Source organism: Gymnogyps californianus, chromosome 5 (assembly GCF_018139145.2).
Source record: "Gymnogyps californianus isolate 813 chromosome 5, ASM1813914v2, whole genome shotgun sequence".
Classification (NCBI taxonomy): domain Eukaryota; kingdom Metazoa; phylum Chordata; class Aves; order Accipitriformes; family Cathartidae; genus Gymnogyps; species Gymnogyps californianus.
Window position 1 is genome coordinate 59,768,263 of NC_059475.1, and position 19,680 is coordinate 59,787,942.

The 19,680-nt window shown below is 43.5% G+C and overlaps 1 protein-coding gene across 6 annotated transcripts in view; it reads right to left on the minus strand.

Annotated features, from left to right (window-relative positions):
* CDC42BPB (CDC42 binding protein kinase beta) overlaps positions 1-15,517 on the minus strand; it is a 99,958-nt gene extending 84,441 nt beyond the window's left edge. For all 6 annotated transcript variants that reach the window (XM_050898330.1, XM_050898329.1, XM_050898325.1 and 3 more), the window contains exon 1: positions 15,303-15,517. In XM_050898330.1, the coding sequence (XP_050754287.1) occupies positions 15,303-15,480 (178 nt within the window). In that variant the 5' untranslated portion in view covers positions 15,481-15,517. The remainder of the gene's footprint in view (positions 1-15,302) is intronic.
* Between the last annotated feature and the right edge of the window lie 4,163 nt (positions 15,518-19,680).

Genomic DNA, 19,680 nt, shown 5'->3' on the forward strand with positions numbered 1-19,680 from the left:
ACTTTTTCATCTCTTAAGATTCTCAGTATTTATGCCACTTATGTCTTCTTTTTTTTTTTAACCTACATGAAAAAGGTGCTCAGGACTCCTTGTTTAGTAACACATCATTCCATCTTTGGGTTGCCACCGTGAATCCAGCAAGGACATGAATACTACCAAAAGTGTTTTTAATCTCTTGGTAGTTTCATAGCCTTTAAAGTAACATGCAAGCTTTGATGTGGTTCTTATGGGCAGGTACACACACAACACAAGTCTGTGACAACTGTCTCCAAGACAGAGATACCATGCAGCATTGAGGGGAAAGAAGGCAGTGCTTATAAAGCCTGCATTTTTGTTGTTCAGATCTTCTGCAAAGGAGTTTAAGTCTTGAAGACTTATTCTGGCAACCGTCTTAATGTTTATACCCTAACAGCCATGCAATTTCACTTTTATCATAATTTCTTGAAGCTTAACTCTTGTTTCCTATATAATTTGAATTTTAAAACCAAGTTCACAGCAGAATCATTTAAAAGAAAAATCTAGGTCCACAAAATCTTTAAAAAGAAGTATCAGGAACAGCTATGGGTTGAACTATTCCACTGTATTATTTGCATGAGCAGCAAGTGTCACTTTGTCACAATTTCTATTACGGTGCTCAGACTGCACCAGTAGTTACTCTTACACAGGAACAAAAATGTACCTAATTATTTTAAGAAATTTTACAACAGCTGAGTAGTTTGTGCAGTTCCTGGGAAAACTTCACCCCTGACTGACTGTGCAACTGTATTTTAAAGGAACGAAAGAAGCCAGGAGTGTTTACAACTGTATTGTATGAAATCAAAATTTAAGAAGTTGTCCTTTTCTGAAGTACCACTCTAATGCATTTTCAAAGAACCAAGAAGTCAATTTGGAGTCTCATCTTTCTTACGTGAACATATTTTAACACATCAAAACCCCCAAAAGTCATCAGAATCTTTCAGTTATCACATATAAAAAATTTTTCTTTGAGTATCATCAGTTCCATCTCTCTTCTTCAAAATCTTTTTTAACAGACATTTTAGTATATAAGCTCAACTTAAAGTCTTCCTTAAAGTATAGGCTATCACTTCTGCAAGTACCAGGTAAAGACATCTGGCCTAACCACTGTTTGTAGTATATGGATCAATATTTAGGACTTTAAGTGATGTTTTTCCCAGTCCTTTCTAATTCATGTACCTGCTTATTTTTTATTCCAATACTGCAAATTTTAATTCAAATACTATGACTCCTCAACAATTCATTTCTGGACAAGTGTTAAAAGATTAGAAGTAGACAGTGTTGATTTCCTCTTCCACGAATTGTTATGCACAGATAAATTTATTTCCTTGCCAATTAATTTTTTTTTTTAACATTTTTTTATTTTTTTTAAACACAAAAGTGATAACTAACAGTCTCCACCTAAGTCCCTCAGCAAACAGAGAGGACAGGTTCTTAAGTGTTCTATGGGACATGAGGGGGGAGGGAGAGATGAGGGCAAGGAGACTGAACTAAGAAGTAGGTCTTGCCCATGCTGCTTCTCTTGCAGAAAGATAATCCATTATCTTTCACCAGCTGTCACCCATTTCAGAGCTCCCCACAGGGCTCTGAAGGTAAATTACTTGAGCACATTTTCTAGTAAAGTCTCTGTATTATTAATTCTGTAGCTATCAAGCATATACTTGAAATAAGAGTTATTATTACCAATGTGCACAATGACATATTACAGCCACTGATGCAAAAGATCATTGCAGCAATGTGTGCACAAGCATGCACTGTTGTTTTAAAGACATCACTGCAAAGTGCCTTCTGCCAATACAAATAGGAAATAAGAAGTAAAAAGTCTGAACAATGAAATGAAAGAGGAAATTTTGGACATGAGAGGAGGGGGATGACATTTCTCAGTAGTTTTAGGCAGCAAGACTCAGTCCAAAAAAGAAGTTATTGCCATTACTTCACGATCTGCTTTTTCACCCACGGTATCTGCACAGTGTGCAGGTACCTCCCAAGAGGGAAGCACTACACTGCAACTAGAACACAGTGTGAACAACTTCCATACATCAATCACAAACACAGCTGAGGGCTCACAACCACAGCATCTGAAACAACTATACAACACTTTGAGCAAAGTTTCTTCTGAAAAATTAACACACATTATAAATGGCTCACATACACAGCCCTTGCCCCAGAAGGGTAATGGACCATTACATTATATAGTACTGTCAACGAATGCCTTCATGACATAGCTGACAGTACATGTTCTCTGGCAAGGATGTCTACCAGACTTCCAGGCATTTAGGAATCATAAGAATTTTGAAAAATCTTATTATTTTCCCAGGAGTTTGCTGCAAGCAACATACTCAAACACACATATGTAAATTCATTGTATGGAAAGTCAAGTTTCACTTAGGATACTCTATTAATAATTACAACACACCACTAATAAAGGATTCAGTTCTTGGTTTTTGTCCCATTTTTACATTGTTATCCTCATCATTGATAGCACTTCCCATGCTTTTTTCCATATATCAATATGATTTTGAAACACTGAGTTGGTGTGTTTTGGTTTGCTAAGTGCACAACCATCAAGAAAGAATATCAGCATTAAATCCATGTTGCAAGTCCAACTTCATGCAAGTCATACAAGTTCTTGTTTTACAGAGAAAACCAAAAAAGAGTGAATATCTCCCATTAGATCTTTACAACTATGAGGAAGATTTGCTTCACCTTGTTGTTAGCAACTGCTTAGTCAGACTCCTTATAACGTCAGATATAAGGATATTAGGAGCCCTGCTAGGTAGCGATCCCTTTGTGATATGACAACATATCTAGCAGAACAGCTAAACCTGTATTTTTCGTAAAGGATGATTCAGGCTCGCAGTCGTGCAGGGATTGCAGGCTCTTCTGACAGCTCCATGGAACAAAGCTTTAAAATACTTCAACTGCTATCAAGGCTAACAACTAGACATAAGGAAATCACACTTGGGAAAAAGCACTAGACATAAAACATAGGTACAAAGTTCTTGAAACCTGTTCTGGCAATTCTCTTCCAGGAACAAGGAAACTGGTGCTTTTATTAAATACATGGCAGAACAACATGAACAAAATTTAGTTTCCCATCATTTACAAGCCTAAAATTTAGTTAAAAGCTTGTCAATACTTACGTTCAGACTATGTGGCAAAATGCCAACCAATCAGGGTAAACACCTAAGATTACCAAAAAATGAACAGTAAATTTACACAAGTTGTGTCAACTACTTTATCTACAACAAGAAGATTCTATTTCACATATTTCTTTTCATTCTGAGAAGTATGAAGAACAACTGTTTTCTATTAAAGCAGCCATGATGTTAAATAAATTTTTCTAACACAGGAAAAAAAAAAAGATTATACTGAACCACAGAATAATTTCAGGTTGGAAGGGACCTCTGGACATCAGAGTCCAACCTCCCACTCAAAGCTGAGATAATGTCAAAGTTCAATCAGGTCGCTCAAGGCCTTGTCCAGCTGAGGTTTATCTCCTAGGATGGAGAGACTATCACCTCACTGGGTGCCTCTTCCAGTGCCTGACCACCCTCAGGAGGAATATTTTTTTTCCCCTTACACATAGTCAGAATCCTCCTTGCCATAGCCTGTGTCCATTGCCTCTCCTTCTTGGCGGTGCACCTGAGAAAGTCTGCCTCTGTGTTCTCCCTAACCACACATCTGGCAGTTGAGGATCATGATCAGATTCCCCCTCTCCAGGCTCACCAAACCCAGGTGTCTCAGGCTTTCCTTGCACATCACGTGCTTCAGGCCTCCAACCACGTCAGTGGTTCTCTGCTGGACTCACTTCAGTTTCCTAGTGTTTTTTCCATACTGGGAAGCCCAGAACTGGACACAGTACTCCAGAAATGGCCTCACAAGGGCTGTTAAGAGCAGAATAACCACTTCCCTCAACCTGCTAGCTACACTCTTGCTGATGCAGTCCAACACACAGGCAGCCTCCATTTCTACAATGATGCACTACTGACTTCTTCAACTAATTGTTTACCAGGATCCCAAAATCTTTTTCTGCAAGGCTGCTTTCTAGTTGGTTATTCCCTAACTTTTACAGCTCCACAGTGCAAGACTTCGCACTTGTCATGCTGAACTTTGTGAGGTTTTACAGTGTGAAGGAAATATAATGCTGGTATGCAAAAGGTAAAGTATAGAATGTAATCTCTGCTATCCCCGCCCTCAAAAAGTGCCTGAAACATTAAACAAAACCTTTACGATGTTTAATACTACCCACAAGAACAGGAAGTTTATAACTAGACTACCTGTAGCTCTGATTCTCTCAAAATCAACCAGGGCACTTCTGCTCCTGGTTTGAGCCACTCAAATGCATGCACACCTTTAACATTGAGGATAATTACTGCAAAGCCCTTTCCTAAGAGCAGTAAAAGCCTCTCCACCAGTGTATTTTTTTAAAAAATGAAAAATCCCCCCTTCCCTCCTTCTCAAAGTGTCAGGTCTTTTGTCTTCACAATTCACATCAGACACAGTCAGCTTCAGGATGCACAAGGATTATTTCTAGCCATGGATGTAGACCTGACTGGGTCTTGCCTGCCTGGGTCAAGCCTGACCAGTATACACCCAATCCAGTAAATCCTGCTGGCCCACAATAACATACACAGAGTGATAACCACAGTTCAGTTGCCTTAATAACCAGTAAACACTCCTAAGGGTAAGATAAAGACAGTCTGTGGGCCTGATACAGCCTCCAGTTAGGTATGCCCACTGTATGTTGTCCTGTATTATGTTATCTGGAGTACCAGGCCAGCAGAACCACAGTTTAAAAACAGCTGTTTGATATTGTCATTATTCCCAACTTAAATATTAACTGTCCAGGAAACCAAAGGCTGAACTTACTGGTAATGGAAATCTTCAGTTACATAACAGAGTAAGTTAACACAGTCAAACTTAATTACTCCATGCAGCGATACTACGCCACATGACTAAGGCATTTTGCTACAACTAGTTAAAGCTGGTCTGGAAGGAAAATGTTTGTGCTTCTTCCCTGTGACACAACAGGCTAACTCATCTGCAACTTCTCAGAAAGGCTGCTCTGAAAGATGAAGTGTTGTGAGTTTAGGAAAAATACCACATTACCCATAAAAGCCAGAAAGATTAAATACCAGACTCCAGCCTTCACTTTGCATTTATAACCCAACATGTAGCGGTTACTAGCTACCAGTTATTCCATTAGGACCTTTAGATCACTTTTAGCCATTTGTACATGTAAAAATTTTCTTCTCCCAGCCTCCAGTAATAAGTCATATAGTGTGAGGTTCTGAATCACAATAATGTAGTCTCCTTTTTTTAGGTAACTTGAGAGGGTTGCAGGGCAACAAAACCATCCGAAAAGGAACCACTGATAGCAAGTGCGCAGTGAGATCCCCTCCTTGCCTTAAAGAACACATAAACTAAAAAGAAAGAAAATGTGGACAGATTTTACATTCCTGTTTCGCTCAGGCGCAGTGCAAATGATCACAGACTAGACAACAGAAACCCAATTGCTTCATTTAAACTTTTCAATACAAACTTCTTACTCAAGTATACCTAGCCACAGAAGAAATACATTTGCTACTCTTCTTCAGATCCACAGTCCAAGAATAGTCAGAAGCCTGCAGAACAAAGCCTGCAGAGCACACACACTAGGTGTCCATCTCTCAGTGCTAACAAGAGGCAAGGAGACCATAGCCATGTAGTCATAATACACAGAAACAGGGGTGGAGGGAAGGACGACACATGATGACCTAACTAATCCTATCAGAAAAAGAGCTAGATTTAAAGACTAAACATGCATCTTAAAAAGCAAACCTTTGGGAACATATTTCAAAATGATAATAGGATCTTCATGCCTGAAGTTACCCTCCTGCTGTTTCTACTCTGCCTTAATTACAGTAAAAGACACTCGGAACACTCCAGCTTTCAGTATTGATAATCCAAGTCACATGGGCAGCAGTAAAGCCAGCAGCACACAGAAAAGCTCCGTGAAGAAGCCAACTTTTGAGGAAGGATGTGTAAAATGAAGATCACAGAAGTCATGCTGTAACAACAGCAGAAATCCAAAGGCGTGTAAGGCAATGGAGACAACCCCCATCCACCCCCAAGGTACATGTGGGTCTCTGGAAGAGCAGGGAACCAGGGACAGAGGAATTCCTCAAGAGTGGGAAAAAGGTTTCAGATGCCCCAGAAGTAGTACCATGCAATTCCCAGAAACCTTGTCCTTCCTCAGATGAGGACAGAGATTTCCCCCGCCCCACACCCCACCGAGCACACCTCTAAAAGGGATTCAAGTTTTTAATGCCTTCAATTAAAAAAATAGGTTCTTTGCTGGGAGAAGGTATTTGTTGTATTTTTTCCAGTAATACAGGGTTTAAACCAATTTAGGGCATGATCTATTTTTATGCTCCTTTGGAGAATTTCAGTGACCCAAAGCTTTTCCTTAAGTCTCATCTATCCAAGGAAGGCATACAGTTTAGTTCTTAGGCTAAGGGACCATTACTAGCAGGGAAATCATAATATACTAAAAACCGCCATACTTCTATAGTGGTTGCTATATTTTGGGTAAAGTTACACCATCTATAAAAAGAGTGAATCCACATCCCATGAACTACACAGTCCCAAGTCAAAGTACAACATTGCCAGAATAGCTGCAACACTCCTTTAAGACTGACTTCCACATATCTGCTGAAGGGAGTTTAAAACTGGTTTCATCTTACTTATTACTTCATCTTTCACTGAATTTTTTGATAAAAATTAGAACAACATAACCCAGGTTTAAGCTGAATTAAAAGTCCAGACAGAATTTTGTATAAACTTTTCTAAAATCCTGAACACGCATGTCTCACTAAACTGGCATAAACACATTTCAAGGAGGACTTCACAAAGCAATTATCCATGTTTATTTTTATGTTGGAGAACAATTATAAATGGTGAAAAGAATTTGGGATATATCTGGAATTGATGCTGCTTCTGATCTTTTCTCTTCTTGGCCTTTTTGGGAAAGGCAGCTACACATATTCAGCCCCCAATGGCACTGCACTTAAGCAAATTAAGAACTATACCTCAGCCTTCATTAATGCACACCTGAATAATAAACTCCATACATTTTCAATGATTCGATGCTCGGTGAAGACATCCCCACCATTTTCCAAAGCTCAGACTCCTTTATAGAGGTCTCATGTTGGACATTCAGAGGTACCAGTCACATTTGAAGCTTCAGGCCATGGTTAAGTGATAACAGGTTTCAGTGTTAAGACCCTGATGACATGAATGACAGAAATTAAGATCTCAGGCACTTCAGGATGCCTAAGGCCTCAGCTGGCAATGACGGATGCACACACTTAATCTGAATGCACTCTAAGTATATCTACAGACATGATTACTGAGGTCTATGCAAAATCAGGGCTTAAGAAAACAGTGTGTAGTTTCCTACTGAAGAAAGCTACATTCATTATAGTGAACAAAGATCTTTATAAATGAAAGCTTGCATTCTGCTAATCTGCACACACTGATGGGAAAAATAGAGTGGAATATTTTAGTATTAGGAGACAGCCAAAATGAACAGATCACATTGAACCACAGACTAAATGTACTTAGAAATTCTTAGACCTGGAAAAGCTTTTTAAAATTAAATTCCTTTTCTTAAAAAAAAAAACAACCCACAAAAACAAAAAGAACAAAAACCCCCACAAAACACTATGGCTTCAGTGGGATATATTAATGAGCATGATACAAGCTCTTTAGTAACTACATCAAGAATATATTGGAATTCTCAAGTGTACCTTATGAAAGATTTAGAAAATAAATCTCAACTCTGTTTAAAGCATTATCAAAGGCAAAAATACAGTAAAAAGCTTTAACAAGTCCCTTTGATTTTTCTAAACAGATTTGCTCATGGTCCGTCATCCTATTCATCTTTTCAGACATGGGTAATGAAAAAGATGAACCCATAAAATTTTTCCTAATCCTAGGCACTATATTCTGTTAATAGCTCAGATAAATTTGTGATTGTTTAGGTAAGTATTGTAATTCCTCCTTTTTGTAACACTCATCTAAAACCAGCTTGCATGAATTGCCTCAAATTACAAGCAAGGGATAAAATGTAAGTTTCATAATTTTGAAGAATCTGTAGTAGTTTGACATTCCCAACTAATCTCAGCTACAGATCAACATTTCTGAAACTCAAAACATTAATATATAACCATAAAGTAAAAGCAACTTGCTAAAAAAAGCTAATGAAACAAGTCTCTTCAGTTCTGACTCACACAGTTAAAATCATTTGTTTCTAGTAGGTGTAGAAGAAACTAATTCACTCCCACATGTGAATTATTTAGAAAAAAAGGTTAGTTCAACTTCATTTGATAAAACAGTTCATTGCACTGAATCTGCTGACTAAACCAACATCCAAGCCATTTCCACTGATAATGCATAACTGCGCCAACCACGGAAGTCTTAAGGACATAAATTAAGTATTTTTTTTGCAAAAAATTGTATCTTAATATTACCTATGAAAAAGCAGTATGAAAATAATTTAGATTTCTAAGTGAAACAGGTCAGAAAAAATGTTAGATTTATGGATGCTTACGAAACCTTACTTCTGCATTCTATACCTTACCATGTACCATGAGTGAGAAACTACTAGCTGCAAACATTTTCTCCTACATGAAGACAAATTTATCAATGACTTATTTACCCCTTTCTGAGTTTTCATATATAAACAAAATTAAAATACAAAATATAGGTCACAACCTTTAAGACACCACATAACTCCTCAAGCTCTCACTATAGACTGTTGCTATTTATTAGCAACTTTATCCACAGGAGAAAAGCGATACTGACTTCCTTCTCTGGGACAAAAGACAAGCTTCGCCCAGGACGTCTTGTCATTTTAACAGCACATGCCCATGTATCTCTCATCCTCCAGACCACATTACTTTCCCACTGTCAAAACATGACTGCAGCATTCAGTGGCAATGTTTCACAGCATAAAGTTTTACAGGAAAAGTCATTAAAAAATACTGCCTCATTCTAAAAATAACAGATTAGAACAGATGTACTGTAAAGGGCCCATCATATATACAGCAGCAAGCTTTGAACCTCATGCCTTCAGATCACTAGCTCTGACTACAATGCTCTCAAAGCTAACATGGCAGTTTGGGCTACTTCAACATGAATTAATCCTAACATCTATTTTTCAAAAGAACAAAAACAGTTTACTCAAAGCAGAGAATGCAGGAAACTGGGATTCGGCGGCCATGCTTGCACTATTCTGCCAGATGACCATCAAAGACCTCATTAGCAAAGGTGACCCAAGCTACAGTGCCCCATCTCCAACCACAGGAAGGCCTTCAGGGAGCAAGAAAGGGTTCCAGCTGCATCCACGCTGCACTGTGCACAACGAAACCATGTCCACCACCACCACTGGCCCTTCCAGAACCTCTGCAAGGCACCTGTAGCTTCACCCTGCCCCAGTGGGCCCTCATCCACACCCTCCTGCCACTAGCTCTAGTATAAGGGATCATAACAGGCTTTGGTGGATAGAGGATGGAAGTAGAGGAACTTAGGCCAGAGTCTGAAAAGCAGTTTTCTTGTTCATCAGCTGTCTTCATTATCCAACCACACTCACTTTGCACATGTGCCCAACTCACTGCACAGCTTTTGCCTGCACAGAGAAGGACATTATACAAGCTAGCAGAGCCTGAGGTCCCTTCCTGGCTTTCTATGTGTATTTCTGCAAGCAGGGGAGGGAGGAGGAGGGCTAAAGGGAAAGAAGAGAGGAATTTAAGCCCTCAAGGCAAGAGATACGACGTTATCAAACGACAGTTTTTCCTGGTGTAACCCAAAAAGGCCAAATAAAAGATCCTCATAAGCAACCCTCAAAGTCTGACAACTCTAAGGTCGTCCCAAAAATACTTAAGGGTAGTTTCTGCCTCCTATACTAGCAGCACACTCAGCCACACATCGTGCCCCCACCCTTACCTAGCACTTTTTCTAGTACATCAGTGCCTGTGACAGTCAGAGGACTAGGTCTACCCTGCAGCTAGTTTTGAAGATGCTCTAATGCAGGCTGGGAAGACCTTTTCTCAGGTCCGCATCTACACGTCTGAATACAACTGCTTTCAGGCTGAGAGAACAGGCTCTACACTCTTCTGACAGAAAGGCCACCCTGCAAGGTTCTCCCTTCCCTCATTAGATTTTTTTTTTTATTTGAAAGGTTAAGGTGCCTCTTTAAGTAGAGCTGGAAGGAGGAGAAAGTAGGTCTGGGAGTAGACTTGCAAAGTTCAGAGAGCCCCCCAACAGCAAGATCCAAACTTGAAGCACCAGTCCTGACAGCAACCCAAAGTTGCGAATCACTGCACCACCAGCAGCATGACAACAACCCTTTCAGGTGAACTTTCCCTGCATGATTTTTCCAATCTATGGTCCAGCCTCAAGTGTAACAGATATATACCCAAAAGTGGCAGCTCAAGCCTAGGCTAGAGAGGTTGCTTTGAGCACTCTGCATGCACATTTTTCCCTCCTCTAGCCCAGACTGGGAATATATTGCTGCTACTACACCAGCATCCACTGCCTATTATGCCAGACTCTCTTCAAGGGCTCAGCAGCAGGTGCCCAGCCGGCCTACTTGTGCTAATCATCTGCAATCTTCTTTCTTCTCCCCACAGCTTCAGCCCCCTTAAAGTAAGTTCCTCTCAGGAAAAATAAAAACAAACACCCAAACAAAAAAACCCACCACCCCCATCCAAAAGCAGAACACCAGTCTAGCTGGGTAGCAGACCTTGCACAAACTGAGAACGCAGAAAATAAGTCAGCATTAAAACAGACAGCTCATAACACATCAGGAGAAATAGTCCACAGAAGTATCCCATGCACCTGCTTCAAGAAAAAAAAAGCCCACATTTCAGATCAGTCTAAACTACACTGACATTGGTTTTGAGGTGTTCTCACAGAGAGGACTAGCCAGTACATAGTCCAGGAGTGAGACAACACTGAATGAACTATATGGGGACATGTGCCATCTTGCCCTCTGTAGCATGCCAGCAGTACAAAACAGGGTCAGAGGAAACAAAGGCTGGAGCAAGAGAGTCTATGCAGCACCAAGAGCATTTTGAATACAAATAAAGCCTATTCCTGTTAGACTCTTCTCTGAACATGCTTGCCTACTGGCTGCAAACTGTGCCAAGTAGCTGTTCAAAAACGGAGCAGCCGGTTGCGCCAGTCCCTGCTGACTGGAAGTAAGGGGCAGTAAGCACCAGCCACAGCCAACTAAGATAACTCCTGAAAAACAAGGTGATGTCAGATGAGCATGAATGTGCTGCCAGCCAGCAAGGTGCCCTGTGAGCAGCCATTCTAGCACAGGATTATGAAAGATTTGGATCCCTCAGTATGACAGAACAAGGGGCTCCACACTGTACCTGTAAGCCAAAGGAGACGTGATGCACGGACACCTGAGCTGCAGCCATGCTGCTCCAGCACTCCTGTACGTCTCTCCTTGTCACATGAAACAAGGGACAGCACACATTTTTTGCAGGAAGAGTCTCTTGGGAGGTCCCTCTGCAGTGCATGGACAATACCACCCCACAGCACCCAAGCACTGGTGTGCACCATAATCCATTGGCTTAGTCCAAAGGCCACGTAGCCTCCTCTGTGCTTGCTGATAGCTTTAGGTAGTCTTCACTAGTGGCCTAGGTCAGCCTTACCAAGGGAAGTACCTCCACAGACTTCCAGGGCCATGCAGACTGTTTTACAGGCTTTCTAGGGTCCAGGACTGTCCAGTTCCAGCATCTCCCCAGATGTCAGCTAGGTTGCTCTCCTGACAACCAGAACGATGAGCAGAGATGGTCAAGCAATTTGGCCTCAGATGAACAAGGGTTGCAGCAGTCCGGTTTCACTGACGACTTTCAGAGAGGAATGAGCAAGTATAACTAGAATAAACAGGACTCCTCACTATTTCTCACTCTAAGAGCAGCAGAAGTAGCAACAGTTCAAAAGACACTAAGCACAGATTTGGGAAATTCTTTCTGAACATGTAGACATGGGTCTGCTATCTAACAGACTTGGATTCAATTCCCACTAAGAATACTGAGCATTATTTCAATATCTATTATATAAACAATACAGTGATAACCAAGTGGGTGAGACCTTATTCAATAGGAGTTATAAATAAAAATAACTAGGAGAAAAGGACTTTTGAACTCATTTGCAGCTCAGCTAGCTCTTCTCCAAAGATACCTGGCATAAAGATATATGTATTATACTTCCAGTATAGGGAAAAAATATAGTCTGTTTGAAAGCTCCATTCACCATGGGAAAGCTACGATTGCCAAGGTTAAAATGGCAGATTCTTACAACATTTCTAAAGCGATGGAAGCCACAAGCTGCCTCAAGGCGAACCGCCACACCCTACGCTCTTCTATGGTTAGCAAATAGGAAGAAGATTTTGAAGAAATAAGCCTGTGGCAGGACTGCCAGGAAGCAGCAGTAGGATTTATAGGACAGAAGCAATGAGATCCACCATTTGGGCTCACCGCCTCTGCAGGTGAGGTACGAGGCTTCTACATGTGTTGAATAGGAAGAAGTTGGCATAAGTCTCCCAGGATAGACATGGGACTTAGTTTTCTGGACTCCCCACTTCCCTTCTCCCACAAACATCAGCTCCAGAATACGAGCAGCATCATGCTGCTGTCAGAGAGCAGAGAGATCCAGATCCAGCAGCTACACCACGCAACTCAGCATCTCCTCTGCACCCCACAGCCAGGAAAAAACTCTGCCTCAACTACCACGCCTGAACTGTATTTTCTCTTGGTAATTAAGAGTGCAAGCAACTCCATTAGCCACGCTGAATCATTTTAAGGGAATTTTACGTGTGTGATACCTCACACCCAGTTTTAAATCCAAAATAGTAAAGAAATGCTTGCTATATAGCTCGGTTTAATTTAACCTTAATACCTATGCCGCTTATTTCCATTGTCAGTGATAAGTCTCCATTTTGTCAGAAGGAAATTCCTTCTGTCTCCAGTTGATAAAGAAACACCAATCTTCAAAGTATATCCCAAATATTTAACTACACTCTCATGCTTCTACAGACACATAACAGCACACAAAACCTGTGCACATCAATCCAGAATATCTTCTAACAGAGACTCAGGCTGTAATTAAGACTGCACATCATGACATGAGGAAGATTAGCGTGTTTGGCATGATATTTCCCTTATTAACTGGAGGCAGAAACAAGTTCCTTGTCAGTGAAAACATACTGCGAGGGCATTAGGACACAGATAAAAGGTGTCTCGTTGTTGGCATTTATCTGTTTTTAACAGCTTAGAGGAAAGGGAGGAACACACAGTATCAACTGTAATTGGTTTTAAGGGTATTCCTTGCTGATGGAACACAAATATACAGCAGTCCAGATTTAGGCCCATCCCCTTACCATCAAGGGCCTGGATTATAAACTTTTATCCCTACTCTGCAGCACCAGATGGTAGCTCACATACATTTCAATTATTTATTGAATAGGCACTTTGTTATACTAGGGTAATCCCACACTGCAGTAAGAACTACACACTGTTTTTATTGCGAGCTATACTTTTCATCAAGTCAGTAACCTTTTCACATTCAGTGAACACAATAAATAGAATTAAAAGAAGTGATTATATAAACAATTGGATAATCGGCCTCTCCATCGCACAGAAAATGACAACGCAGGGATCAATCAGTAAGACACAACCACCAGCAGTGCTATAGAAAAAACATATCATTCTTTGGCCTGCCTCAAATCCTTTCCTCAACTTCAGTGCTCAAAGTACCTTCGTAGTCTGATCTATCACATTTAACAGTTTGTAGGTGCTCACTCATTCAAGCCATCAGCTTGAAAACAAGAGTATAAAACCAGATTGCACTTTGCAGAAGACGTACAAAGCTCCCACTACAAAACAAATAATCAATGTTCCCCAGGCTGCAGCCTTGCGGGGCAGATGTGATAAAGTAGTTAATTATTCAGTTGGCAATCGCATTACTGACGTCAATAGAAGAGTCCAGGAAGTGAATCCTCTTAGTTTGTTAGTGTATGACAAAGAGTGGTGGTCCCCACAGAAATTAAGGAGAACCAGCTGTCCCTACATTTTAGTGCTCTGGTCTGTAGTGCTAAAGACACACATTTGCATTTACTGAAGTAAATCGGCCCCTCCCTCTCCCTTAGGAAATCCTTTGTTTTGTTTTTTTTTTTTAAGAGGGCTCTTTAAAAGCCTAATTAACTGTACATGCATGGAACAGCTGATAAATGGGACAATATATTCGTGAGCAATGATCTCTCCTCCCTCCCCTCCAATTCTTATTCCACGGAGAAGTTAAGTCACCTTCGTCATACATTATTATTCATAACTTACTCAGCTGAATAAACCAGTCAGCCACCATGGCCATTTTAACATAAATTCATTTAGGCATGCAGCAGGGAAGGATCTCTACTATCACATACCTGTAGTCAGTGGTCTTAACTAATCAACACTGGATAGAAAACTTTTATCCTAAGCATTATCACTAGTATCCACGTTTTCTTTTGTCAGCATGCTCCGGAATACTGGAGGTTTCTCATTATCAGGCTGCTTAACAGTAGGAAACCATTAAACAAAGCTGTTACAAAGGCTGCCTAGAATTGCTCTGTCCTTCGGGGGCATGCCCAAATTAAAAAGACTGCACGATGAACGGCAACCGCTGTTCCTTCAAGACACACACATGCCCTCTCTAACGGCAACAAATCTGGCACAAGAGCAGTATTTCAAAGCCGGGGCCTGCTGCTCTCCCCCTCCTCCCCTCCCCCAGGTAGGAAACCCTCCGAGGAGCACCGGATTAGCCTGACATTTCGGGTTAAGCCGAGCAGGGTTTCAGGCCAAGGACACTCCGGTGCTGTTTCTGCTGCCGGCTGCCAAGCGGTTCGCTTGGGACCGAGCGGGGCTGGGAGGAGACCTGCAGGGGTCAAGGCCCGGCTGGCGGCGGGGGTGTTCCCCAGGGAGGCTCCGCATCCAGGGGCGGCGTCTCCTCACCCCGCCCGGCCCGGCCGCAGACGGGAGCAGCGGCGGCGGGGAGCGCACTCCCGGGGCCGGGCCGGGCCGCCCTCCCGGGCCAGCTCGCCGCCCCTCGCCCGGGAATCAGGGCAGCGGGGATCCCACACAACCCCCACCCCGCTACCCGGGCCCCGTCCCTTCCCCCTCACGTCCCCGGCCGGGCCCCGTCCCCGCCCCCCCTCCCCCGTCCGTCCCCGTCCTCCCACCCGGGCTCACCCCACTCGAGGAAGTCGGAGACGTATCGGTCGCGGCGGAGCGGCGAGTCGCGGCTGCACTCGGCGTAGACGCCGACCAGGAGGTCGAGCAGGGTCTCCACGCTCAGCACGCTGTCGTGCCGCTGCGGCCCGTCCAGCACCAGCTGCTCCAGCCGCTTCAGCCGCACCTTGGCCGACATGGTGCCGCGGCGGCGGGCGCAGGGCACGGCAGGGCCGGGCCGCTCGGGCGGCGGCGAAGCCGGCGAACGGCGGCGCGCAAAGGCCCGGGGCGCCGCGCTCAGCCGCGCCGCACCGCCCGCGCCCCGCGCCGCCTCCCGCCCCTCACGGCCGCGCCGGGGCCGAGCAGCTCCTTCCGCGGGCTCCGCCTCAGGCCCGAACGGTCCATGGGCCGGACCTCGGCCACCCACCCCTCCCCGCCCCGCTCCGGCCTCTCCCCGGCGGCGGGGAAGGGCCGCTCCCGCTCCTCCTCCCCCGGCAGCGGCGGCCCCGGCGAGCGCGGCCCGGCGCGTCCCACGGAGCAGCCCCGGCGGCACCCGGCCACGCCCACCACGCAGCGTCCGCGCGCTCCGACGTGGGCAGGGCCGCGCGAAGCCGCGCAGGAATATTGGGACGAGCGCCGCGCCGTAGCGGGGGGGGGAGGGGGCTGTGCCTGCCCGCCTCTGGCAGCGCCTCGGCAGATTCGCCGCGGAGGGCGTGAGGAGCGGAGGCAGCGCGAGCTGTAGATTCCCATCCGCACTTTCGTCTCCCGGTGGCAGGGCGCAGGCTGCAGGGGTGTGTGTGTCCGTCCGTCTGTCCGCCTGCCGCAGCCTGTGCCATCCCAACAGGGTTTCGGTGGCGAAGTCTCCTCCCCAGCGGTCAGGCAGGGACCGCGGTGCCCTGGAGGCCGGGCAGCCTGCCCTGAGCCACCCAGGCCCACACCAGGCTGTGCCAGGCCGTGGCTTCCCTCGAAGGATGGGGATGACCCCGGAGGCCGCCATCCCCGCAGGCCTTCGGTGGGCGCTGCCTGCCCAGGGCCGATGTCGGGCTCAGGAGGCTTCTCTGGCCACGGCTGGAGTAGGGCCTTCCCTTGCCCTGCCTCGGCCGCAGTTCCCTGCTCCACAGCTGGACTTGCCTCGGTGGAGCCCCCGGCAACAGGCGCAGGGCTGGCAGGGTAGCAAGGCCCCGCAGCAGGACATGGAAGCTGTGGGTTTCTGCGCCTTTCAAAACCTACCTGCTGATAGGGCTTTATTTCAAAGCAGTAGCTAGGCTGGGCAAATAGAGCCTTGTGTGTTAGCAGCTGCTGTCCACGCTCCCTTGAAGGAGAAGGGAGCTGGGTGTAAGGCGCTCAAACTTTCTGCAGTGCTTTTTTTTTTGCGTTACAACTTATTCTGAGAACTGTTCTCTCTGGAGGCTGCAGCACCTTAAGGCAAGATGCTGAGTAGCTTGAGATGGGAGTTTATGTCTCCTAGGAATGCAGCCAGTCAGGTCCTGATGCAAAGCTGAACTCGGAAGGATGCCTTTTCCTTGCTTGTCTCCCCTGGTACGCAGATGGAGCACTGTGTGCTGAAAATCATTGCACCAGAAAGAGAAGCAGCTGAGCACTGGTTCTGTCAGGGCTGGGAAACCCCCTGCCTCTAGGACCTGGAGCTAGACAGGGGTTTGCACTGTGATAGCTGCAGTTGCCAGGGGTCATCCATGGTCAGATGTGACATGTCGGTCGTAGTTGAAAGACCTGAATGTTCTCGACTGTCACCTTCAGGGCCAATGGCTAGGCCAAACTCGACCAGTGCTGCATGCAGGGAGCTGCCCTTTTCAAAGGGTCAGGAGCATAACCAGACAGAGCTAGATGGAGTATTGTGTAGCAGAAAGTATTGCTTCCAACGTGACAGAGAGGTCCAGCAGATGATTACAGAAATGCTTGTTTCTAGGAGCCCTTGCCCCTCAGGCATGTCTGATAGGTATCTCTTTGACACCAAATACCTGTTACATCTCAGAGCTATTCAGGTCATAATAATACTTCGCTGTGCATTTGGACTGACTACCTGGATCAAGAAGGTACAGGCATGTTGGGACCTGTTAATTCTAAAAAATGCGATTCAATAGAAGATCCCATGAATCATACTTTTATACTGAGGACCTGTAATTTTAAAACAAAGAAAAACCACAGTGGACTAAAATAGTTTTGTTTTGTTTTTCCTAAATGACTTCTATCTCTTTGTACTTCCTTCTGCAAACATCCACTTGAAAAAATATTTCACAGCGTATCTTGAAGTTTTCATTGTTCTCTCCCTGTGTTCCTCCCTGGTTACAGTTGTTTCACCTGACCTCAAACTGTTTAATATCACAGATACATTCATTTGCAGGATCCTTAGCGTTTTAACAATCCCAATTGTTTTTCTGGTGCTGTTGCTTTAAAAGGAGAGTTTAACATTTTCCGCTTATTACCACTTTGGAGACTCGTTTTTGGGCAGTTGATCAGAGTAATGGCTAGGGAGAATAGAGTTTTAAAGATCCTGTTACAATATCTATCTTTCCCATTCTTATCTGTTCCTGCAGATGGTGATTATCACCATCTCCTTCAGCAAGGAAGAGATTATAAAGGAAACTGCAGCTGGATGAAGAATTAGCCATTTTCTGCCTACCAATCGCTCTAATGTTTCCAGTCTCCTCGTTCTGTTTTACATTAGTAGAATTCAGGGATTTCAAGAGCTATTCCTGACTTAGGCCAGTCACAGGGAAGAATCAGGTCCTGTGCTGGGAAAACGACAGATGGGTGACAGATGATACTGAAGCCTGCTTTAACAACTATGGAAGGTTTAGTATATCGGACCAGCACGTGCAGGATTATTTATGAGCGATACTGTAGGTATTCCAGAATTAGTTGAAAGATTTCAAAAACTCTTGCGAAGAGTTAAAAGCCTTGTGTACTGTAAATAATGCCGGGTTTTCACAGCAAGGTTTTCAGTTACAAAAAACCTACCTAGCTGAAAAGTGACATTTGGTATACATACTAGAATATGTATGTAAGCTTGAAAATGTAGCTGAAGGTATTCTGCTGCTGTTACTCATCTGTGCCAATTCCATATACTAAAAATAAATGTGATCTGGCTAAAATGAATTAAATGATCCATCTTACCAGTTCCTTTTTCCTGTGGCATATTTCAGTGGAAAAATACAGCCCCTTTTTCTGGGACTGATCTGATTTTTAAAATCCTCTTTTTTTTGTGAGAAAAAATGTAAGTGAATGGGTTCTCACTTATATATTTTCCGGAATCATTGTAGACCCACAGAGCTGAAGGCACAAAGTCCATATGGCTACTGGAAAGTTTTTTCAGATCCAATCAACTTAGGTCTCTTTTTTTTTTTTTTTTTTGTCTTTGGCTGTACTCCAAGTAACTTAGTAACTAGTAGAGGGAGAAATTCTGTTACAGAATTTTGATGGCAACAGGAAATAGCTGTGTCACCACTTTATGACTTCAGGAAAATCCACCCACAGACCATTTTGGCATTGAGAATAATGAAGAAATATGAAGAGTATGGACAGAAATTGCAAACATAGCTCATTAACAATGAAGACCCCCATGCTAAAAACAAAAAGAAAGTGAAGATGTTGCAAATATCTACTTTGTCACATTCAGACAGATAATTCTAGAAAAAGAGAAAAAAATCAAGTTGCAATCTTTTATTTGCTTTTTGTTTTAATTGTTTTTACATTAATAAGCAAAGGGGAGACTCTGAACAGCTAGAAAACCTAGCTAGAAGACCTAAATATATTCCACTCATTAAGGAAATTAGATGAAATTTCTAACTGAGAGAGAAGTTCACTAATGTGCAGCAAGGGAGGAGTTTTCTAAGGATTCAGAATGCAAAATATAATTAAATTGAAATCCGAGAAAGCTCATAGTAATGAGTTCCAAAGGTAGAATATAAGAAAGAGTTAAACATGCTTAAAAGCAACACGACTGGTTTATATCTTCTTGTTATCATAGACTTTCCTTCCTGGAATTATTTTTTAGGAAACTGTCACCTTTCCAGCTCTGTTTGTATTTGGCAATATTCTAAAAACTTCCCTCTTGCCAAAAGCAGTGTAAATCTACAGCTGTCATCCATACTGGGAGCCAAAAATAGTCTGTCAGTGGGGGCTGTCTTTGATGACATTGCATCACGTAGGCCTGAGCATTGAGTTTGTGTACTCAATATTAAAAACAACAACAGCTAAGTCACCATTGGTGTGATGTTAGCTGTGGTGGGAAGTACATAGAAAATTTCTCAAAGAAGACAAAGTCTCTGCTCTTTTGGTGGTGAATGCTAGAACTCTGCTTCAGCTTCCAAGGAGCTCTGTTTGCTTCAGCTCACTGGTAATGCACTAGCTGAGCAAGGGAGTTTCACAAATGCTCTTA